General features: G+C 38.5%; 1 protein-coding gene across 1 annotated transcript in view; it reads left to right on the top strand.

Annotated features, from left to right (window-relative positions):
• The window catches only part of LOC107656069 (protein ECT2), a 37,769-nt gene that overhangs the window by 24,731 nt on the left and 3,912 nt on the right, over positions 1 to 9,126 (top strand). Inside the window, exons 22-27 of the mRNA XM_016443748.1 lie at positions 373 to 407; positions 1,834 to 1,972; positions 5,668 to 5,811; positions 6,406 to 6,524; positions 6,664 to 6,804; positions 8,546 to 8,844. Of these exons, the coding sequence (XP_016299234.1) occupies positions 373 to 407; positions 1,834 to 1,972; positions 5,668 to 5,811; positions 6,406 to 6,524; positions 6,664 to 6,804; positions 8,546 to 8,833 (866 nt within the window). The 3' untranslated portion in view covers positions 8,834 to 8,844. The remainder of the gene's footprint in view (positions 1 to 372; positions 408 to 1,833; positions 1,973 to 5,667; positions 5,812 to 6,405; positions 6,525 to 6,663; positions 6,805 to 8,545; positions 8,845 to 9,126) is intronic.

The raw sequence follows: 9,126 nt of genomic DNA, 5'->3' as shown, positions 1-9,126 counted from the left end.
AGTATAAGTGGACTAAACTAAATGCTATTTTAACAGTAAATGGTAAAGTGTGACACTGTATTGTTGGCTGCAGTTCCTCTTTTCTCTGTGGTGAGAGATGCAGACATGCTGTCTGAAACTTTCTCTCAATACTAAATGGATCAGAGTGAGTCAGCTCATGTTGTCTCCTGTCAGACTCACCCCAGAACAGCTGCGTCTAGAGACTGGGCTGCCAAACCAATGATCGCCCGCAGATGGGAGTGCTTTTCCTGGATCAGTTTGGCTTTTGTAGCTCATGGGAACTGAAGCAGAATGGACACTGATCCAGGTGATCCAGGAACAGCTCTCTGAGGAATCTGCAGGCTCAGGGACAGGAAATGCAGCATGTTCTGTGTTTGGTACTCTTTCTGTTCAACGACTGTTTGGAGGTAAAGCTGTCTTTCTTTGTCACGGCACCATTACTGCTCAGTACAGATCCCCCCCCCACTTTTCTTCATAATGCAAAAGCTCCATCAGGTTCCCCAAAGCAGTGCCACTATATGAAAGACATTAATCTTGATTTCTGGTCTTGTTTATGGTGTTAGATTAATGAAAGCCTTATGATGTCAAGCTGCTAGCTAGAGTTTCTCTATATTGTTATTATTACACCCACATTGCATTTGAATAAACGATTAAATTGATTTCATTTAAGTGAGTGTCAAGTATCAGATTGGCTGCACTTTGGAGCTATGCACAGCTGGTTTGTAGAGCTATTAAGTGACATTTATCATTTATTATTATTGTTTTTGTGTTTATGTAGCTGGATCTTTCCAGTCATTTTCAGTTTACATTTTATAAAAAAAAAAATCATGAAACAAACATTAAAATGAAATTAACTGACAGCCATTTGAATACACCTCTTCAGTGATAATCATGTTTTCCTTAATTAAAATGCTTTTTGGCTATTTAAAATGCTCTAGGTTATGTAATTGTTTTTTGTTGTAGTCCTGCACCTTTTTAATATTTTGCCTATTCCTCCAACATGTAGCATTTGCCATTTTATAAAAAAAAAAAAAACCCGACAAAGTCTCTTCAAATGTCAAAATCAAATAAATTGACCTTATGATACTTCAAGCTTAGTTCAGTTTCAAAAACAACTTGTATAACCCCAAGAAAACACCAGAAAATTAATGATTAAAGTATTAATATTTGTAAAATACTTTTCACTTTTAGAATGTTTAAAAAAAAAAAAGATTGATATACTTGCATGTATTCAACATGTCAGGAAAATGTTATTACTTTTGATGGTTACACCATTTGACATTTTTCATTAAATCAAAACGTTTGATAAATCTATGTCGTAGAAATTTTGTCTCCTTCCTAAATTTACTTTTGTCGTCTTCTCCAAATTTTCAGCAACCTCAACAATTGTTTGTTCAGTTCATGGGTGAGCGGTACCGTTGAAGGGAAAAAAAGTGAATAATTTATGCGTGTACAATCTGTGCTTGCTGACTCGACTCTCTGGCCTGTTTCCCCAATTAGAGAGGGGATGCGTTTAAGCACTTTGGAGGGGGTTGCTAGCGTGTGCCGGCACGCAGCTGTGGTCCTCTTCGCCCAATGCTGGCTCTGGCCTGGTAATGAGAGCAGGGAGAAGGGAAGACTCTGAGTGATCAATTATTCATTTTAGGAAGTCCTCTGCATGCATATCTGTCGCCCCAATATGCATTACATATAAAAAGCACCTGAAGGTCTCCCCACTGCTCCACCAGAGCACAGGAGAGAACATTTTACGTTCCTGCATTATGAAGAAAGCTGCATGTATTAAGAGTTTAATGTGCGTGTGTGTGTGCTTTCATTCTGCGTCTTCATATTCAGATCGCCAGGAAGAGACACAAGGTGATAACCACGTTCCGGAGTCCGCTGGGTCAGACACGGCCGCCCGCCCAGCTCAAACACATAGCCTTGATGCCTCTGTCCCAGATCAGAAGAGTCCTTGACATCCAAGACACAGAAGGTGAGGGGACCACATGGCATACTGCATCCCACCAAGTGCACTTTTGCATATTTTAGTTTTGTGTTCTGAATTAGCACCCTGGAGAGGGAGGTGAAGTCTATGTATAAAGTGTGTCACTTCACTGTAGAGCTGGCCAGGATACACAGTAAGAAAATTCTAACATAGTTTTAAAGGTAAAAGACTGTAAAAATGCTATGGTAAAAACCTGTTAATTAATTGGTTAAAGGGGTCATATGACGATGCTAAAAATAACATTATTTTGTATATTTTGTGAAATGCAATGTGCTTACATGGTTTAAGGTTCAAAAAACACATCATTTTCAACACACCGTACATTATTGTTGCTCCTCTCTGCCCCGCCTTTCTGTGTTGAGAAATAGAAACTGGAAAGAACCTGACTGGTCACCCCAACTGAGATCATTAGCATTCCTCCTCCAGACAGTGTCAGGTCATCCCACTCACACCACCAGCTCTCCAAGACACATCTGTGAAGATCAGAAAACTCGCTTTTATGTGAGAGGGTGTCTTAAGGACTGATTAAAGACACATTGTGAAGATGTTTCCCTAGGCTGAAGGCTTCCAGCACATGTGGGTCACAGCCACATTGAGATTGTTGAAGATAATCGTGGAAGGTATAAAGTTGGATGTTTCCTCTCTAGTGTTTCTTCATGGCAGAAAACCAGCTGGCTAAAGTAGGTAGGCCTTTCTGCCATCGCAGAATAGGAAATCGGACAGTTCGTCAGCCAAATGCTCTTGTGGTGATGATCACTCTTCAGATAGTTGAGATTTCCTGTTTAGTCCCTCAAGATTCAAGTGTGAGAGGAAGTGTGGTCCTTTGAGTGCAGTTTCTTTTGATGGAGGTGGTACATTGTGTGTCCAAAGATGAGATCCATGGCAATTTAGCATAGCAACTGAGCTTATAGAAGAACCTGATGGTTAAATTTTATTGTTAACAAAAGTGAAACTATTAAACATCATTTTTGGGGACTGAAATAAAATAAAAATATAAATATAAGATGACAAATGTAAACTTACAAATGTAAACTCAGAAATGAGAAATGTTGTCTTGGCAAATAACTGAAATAAGCACATAAAAATTAAACTAAAATGAAAATTAAAATAAAAGCCAATTCAGAATAAGAATAAATACTATATTAGTATATAAATAATATTAAAATAACACTGTTGTGAAACCTTTATTACATTTTTGTGTGATCTTTATTAATATTATTATTGCAGTCTATACAAATTTATCTATTTTTACAAAGCTTATCGTTCTGAAAAGCGCGGTGTGCTCTGATTGGCCAGCTATCCAGTGTGTTGTCATTGGCCAAATACCTCAAGGTGTGACGGAAATGTTACGCCCCTCAACATATTTGGAAACACACAGCGTCTCCACGACATGGCGGCAGCGGCAACAATACTACAATGCTATTTGCTGTCCTCATTTGTAAGTCGCTTTGGATAAAAGCGTTTGCTAAATAACGACATTTAAATATAGGCTAATGTAAATGTAAATAACAAAACTAAATATAAATTTTAAAACAAGCCCCAAATCAAATAAAAGCTGAGCTGAATGAGACGCAGATTCACTCTCTGCCAGCAGGTGGCGCTTAAAGCATTTCCTTGGTTTCCGCTGTAAACAAAGCAGCGCTGCACTTATGAACTTTAATATGCATTATACAGAGGCCAGAGGAAAAGACAAAATACCATCTAAACTTTTCTAAAGACAGTAAGTTCCCCTCAGACATACATTCATATAAACTCCTACCCCTAATCGAATCGCGATTTGTTTAGCATCTCAACCGATTTGAATCGTCAGATATTTGAATCGATTTTCAACCGGCTCGTGGTTAATCGTTACATCCCTAAATACTATTTTATAAAATATTGTTACATTTACAGTATTTATAATTGAAAAATAAGAAGTCATCTTATTATTTACAGGGGGGGAACGTAAATTGACATTACCAGAATTCCTTTGAAAAAGCATTTGATGGATTTTCATTGAAATAACCAATTTCTTTTTTGTGCATTTGTTACATCTGTTGTTAAAATTAATATTTATTGCATGATTTTAGTGTGGTGTGTTATAATGATGGTGTTTTGAATTGATATGCATGATACCATGTGCACCCTGTGCACGGATAATATTAACCTCAGCTTGTGGAAACGCTAACGTTACTTGTAATGAGCTCTGATTCATCATGTGGCTTTCTCATTTCCATCTGTGTTTTGGTGGTTGTCAGCAGTTATAGAGGCACAAAACAGATTATTTCAGTAGGTTGTTATTTTAACATTAGATCTGTTAATGAAATATACAGCTTTTTAATGTAAATTTAAGTTCAATTTAAGTTTTACATTTTTTTACAGTAATTTTCATGTTTGTTACAGTGTAGTTTAGGAATTGTATTTTTGTTTAAAACAGATTCAAAATGACATGTCTTAAAAATCACAGACAATTTTACACATATAGCAATCTATAATTATAAACTGCAATATTTACCTTTACATAGTTTTATTAAAGCATACGGAAATGAGCATTTCCAGGAACCTTTTTGAATGAGGATGGAAACATATGATTGAACAAGACTTTTGATTTGACTCTTTGAAACCAATTCACAGAAATGAATGAAACTTACAGGTCCAACAGGGTTTTTGTTATTGTCTTAAGCAATTTAATGCTATTAAACCATCTGGCTTACCACTTTCATGCCATACAAGGAAATGAAAGAATGACAAAACTAGTCTGATTCCATGGTCTTTAGGAAATTCAATGGCCACATAAAAGCCCATAATATCTTAGCTAGCAATATTCACAGAATTATTTTATATTGCCAGCAGAATCGTTTAGAATATATTGTGCATATTTAATATAGCACTCACCCCTGCTTTACTGGATTTCGATGAGCTAAAGACACAGGAAGGCAATAATTTTTCACACCATAATAGCACATTATTGATGATCACATTCTGAAGCCTGGAAATTTGACTGATTCAGATCTGTGCTTCCACAAGAGCAGCTCCTTGTACTGGAACCCATTTCATGTTTCAAATCAACTAATTTCCCTGTAGTGCACTTGTGATGATCCCATCAAATTGCAATGGATAAAATGAACTCCTGCCCTACATTGTTTCCTACTGAATATTGTTTCACTTGGAAAGACGACACATTCAAGTGTGTTCCTGTGAATGTTGAAACAATCAACATTTGTATAAATAAATATTAATACAATCTTCATTTATATAGGTTTGGTGGATGGTATACATTACATTTTTTACTTTTTTTTTTCTTATAAATTCTACCCAAAAAAGTTTTATAACCATGTATAGGCATTTTTATTTTTTAAATGTTTGCATTATATTCTTTACAAAGAAATTTCATTTGATTACCTTTTTTGCACACAATGTAAAATAAAAAATAACAGAAGATGATCAAAATAGAGGTCTCCCTCAAGGTTATATTCCGCACCCACCCGCTCCCGCTATATATTCACGCTTTCTTCACCCACTGTCCGCTTAGAATAATTTTCTTCCCGACCCGCCCGTTCCCGCTAAATTTAGATCTCGTTTCCAGAAACTCACATTTAAATTTCCGCTATTTTTTATTTTTTTTTACCTTTGGATTTAGTTTTAGGCCTTAGTTTCAGGTCACATCCCTGACCTCACACCTCACACGTTTATCTCTCTCTCAGAGTGTCAGAACGCCTTTGCCCTGGTGGTACATCCTCCTACAGAACAGGAGAACCTGTTATTCAGTTTCCAGCTGACGGCCGAAGACACGCTCAAATCTGCCTGGCTCAAAACTCTCTGTCGTCAAGTGGCCAACACGATTTGCCACACACACACACACACACACACATAGAAACATGGCCACTTCCTCCTCAGATCATCCCCCTCAGGTCTGGAACAGAACTCAATTATTTATTTTATTAGCGCTGCTTTCTTTTTATTGTGGCTATAAATTAGGAGGTTTGTGTGGGCCTTTTGGTGTTGGCTAATCCTATTAGATGCTCCTGTGTGGTTAAACTGGGAGGCAGATTAATGTAATTAAGAGTGGAATTGTACTTGAACTTTACACTTCAGACGCAGACGTCTTTATCTTCATGCTGCAGAACTGCAGGTACCGCCCAGGCCTTCCGAAACGGCACATGTAATTGGCGCGGGCAGACAGATGCATGTATTTCCCTTTATAATTAAACATCCAGACCAAACCCTGCAGCTAAATGCATTTCGGCCTGGCCTGCAGTTCTCCCACCGGCCATGAGGTGGCCACCTACCCACATGTCACCGGCGTGAAATTTCAGCCACACTCTCCCTCTGCTCCTGTGAATATCAAGAAGCCCCAGCTGTTTGGAAGGCTGAACAGTGACGCTTCTCTTTGCATTTTGACAGGCCAGCAGTATCGCTGTGTATTTATTTAATTTTCCCGTGTCTTAAACAGGAAGATCTCATTCAGAGCACCGATCCTGACTCCGTCCAAGTGAGCACAAAGGACATGGACAGCACGCTCAGCCGAGCGTCCAGGGCCATCAAAAAAACGTCAAAGAAGGTAGGGAGAGGAACTTGAAAGTATTGAATGACACCATGCGCATACAGATTTGGTCTTGATGTCAACGTTCAGGACACTTTCTTGAAAATGACATCATAAAGTAGAAAATGCAGGCAAATTGTGCACGTTTGTGTTTTAGGTCACGAGAGCATTTTCTTTCACTAAAACCCCCAAGCGTGTTCTCCAGAGGGCCTTTTTAGCCAATGGTACCCCGGATGACAAGAGTCCTGGCCCAGATGTCGATCACATGGGCCGACTGTCCAGCAGCTCTACACTGGCTGTGAGTCTACACACTCACATCACGTATTGTTGTGTGTTGAAAATGTGTGTGTCTATGTGCTCCTTCAAGGGCAGTTCACTCTTAGTATTGAGGAAAAAGTATTGAGTTTGACAGCTACACAAGTGACATGGGGGTGAGAATTGTTTATTTATTTTTTGGTTTCTTTTTTTATTTGTGTATTTCTGCTGGCATGGAGCAGAGTGGGCATTTTCAATTAACTTTTGATAGAAATATTACATGAGCAAGAGTGCTGTTCTGAATAGCAGCACGGCTGTGATTGGACAACATTTTTTAAGTACAATACAGTATTGCTATTCTGATCTAATATATGCTGTAGCTGTTTGATTTTAATTTAATTTATTATGTATAAAATGAAATATGAATAAAGGATATGTGGAAAATTGGAAAATATAAACTGGTACAAAATAACAAATGGTTTTGAAATGTGACCGGTATCACTGGTATTGACTACTGAAATAAAATGGTGTTAATACATTACCATTCAAAAGCTTGGGATAAGTAAATTTATTTATTTTTTTTGAATGTTTTTGACCAAGGCTGCATTTATTTGACAAAAAAATACAGTAAAAACAGTAACAGTATGAACATTTATTACAATGTAAAATAACTGTTTTCTGTTTTAATACATTTAAAAAAGTAATTTATTCCTGTTATGGCAAAGCTGTATTTATGGCAGCCATTACTCCAGTCTTCAGAGTCACATGATCCTTCATCATTCTAATATCTGATTGGGCGCTCAATAAATATTTAGTATTATCAATGTTGAAAACAGCTGTGTTGCTTGAATATTCAAAAGAACAGAATTTAGTTACAATGTGAATGTCTTTACTGGCACATTTGATCGATTTAATGCATCCTTGCTAAAGAAAAGTATTCATTTCTTTTTTTTTTTTTAAATGCTTGCCATAAACTTTTTAAGGATAGTATGTGTACACTTGTGAGACCAGTGAATACCAGTGCCAGACACATGACCCAAAAGCTTATTGGCAGGTGCTTTTCTTCTGTCGAACAAAGGAAAAAAAACATTTTGATTTCTCTGAAAAGAAAAGAAAAATCATTCTGTCATGTGTGAATAGGTCCATAAGGAGTGCATTGTTTCCACTGAAAATCTTTTTTGTGGCAAATTTTCTCTTTTGGTGTGAATAAGCCTTGAATCCAAAATATTAAACTACAATGATCCGTCTTTTATTCAGGCACCTTCCCCCCCAGAGAACGATGACTATTCATTGAACTGTAAAGAATAATTTTGCCACATAAATTATTCAAATATTGCGTACTTGTGTCATTCACTCACATCACACTTGGTCTAATCAGGCATTTGCATGAATTCGAATCTCTCATACAGTCAAATAGCACATTTTAATCTCATTTTCTACAGTTGAACCTTTGCAGTATTACTTGCCAATTCAGTTGGCTTGCATTTCCCTCTCAGAGGACTCGCAGTTTGCCTAGGTCAGTCACTCATGCTTTTCTTTCCTTCAGCATTAGGGGTCTTGTGCTCTTTGCTCCGTTTGAAAAGGGATATTTTGACCTTTTCGTTAAGGTGATTCGTGCACTTCTAAATATTTGAGAAATCCCTACGTTCGTAACGAGATCACGCTCCAATTTTTCACTTCCTCTTTCAATTTTAAAGTGAATGATTCTGAGGGCGTGTGATGTAGAGGCGGTGCAAGATGAGGTTAATGCGCTCTCTCTTTTTCTCTTCCCTCCGTGAGTGTAGATGTCTCGTTCTGCCTCTACGTTCAGTCTGACGGGCTCTATTAAAAGCGCAGTGGTTCAGCGGTCAAACTCTCTGGACCATGCTCCGCGGCCCAGGGTCCCGGTGTGTGTCCGCACTCCGTGCAGTCCAGAGAGGGCTGATGAACCTGCGGCTCCCAAAACCCAGCTCAGACCATCCATCCTGTCTCTCCCAGCGGCCCAGCCCGTAGCTCCGTGCCGAGAGCTACTGGCGCCCCCAGAGCCGCAGCGCAGGTTCCCTGGGTCCCAGCGGCAGGAGACCCTCCTGTAGGACTCTTAAATGTGAGCACAGCAGTTCTGCCTCTTGACCCACTGTGACTTCCTAACTCACATCTGGGGACGGTGTTGACACTAATTCACTACCGCACGGATGGGCTATGGTGGCACTCATTTATAGATAATCTGAGGACTGGTTCAAAAGGGAGAATTCACTTAAAAATGAAAATATTGTCATTTACTCATGCTGGCCTCTTTAAGAATGACTTTAAAAGGGTCATATGATGCGAGGGGTCACTTTATAGTGTTACAAGCTGATTGTGCATAGATAAGATCCCTGAAGTTGCA

Source organism: Sinocyclocheilus anshuiensis, unplaced genomic scaffold (assembly GCF_001515605.1).
Source record: "Sinocyclocheilus anshuiensis isolate Anshui unplaced genomic scaffold, SAMN03320099.WGS_v1.1 scaffold51, whole genome shotgun sequence".
Lineage (NCBI taxonomy): Eukaryota > Metazoa > Chordata > Actinopteri > Cypriniformes > Cyprinidae > Sinocyclocheilus > Sinocyclocheilus anshuiensis.
This window is presented reverse-complemented; position numbering and strand designations above follow the sequence as displayed.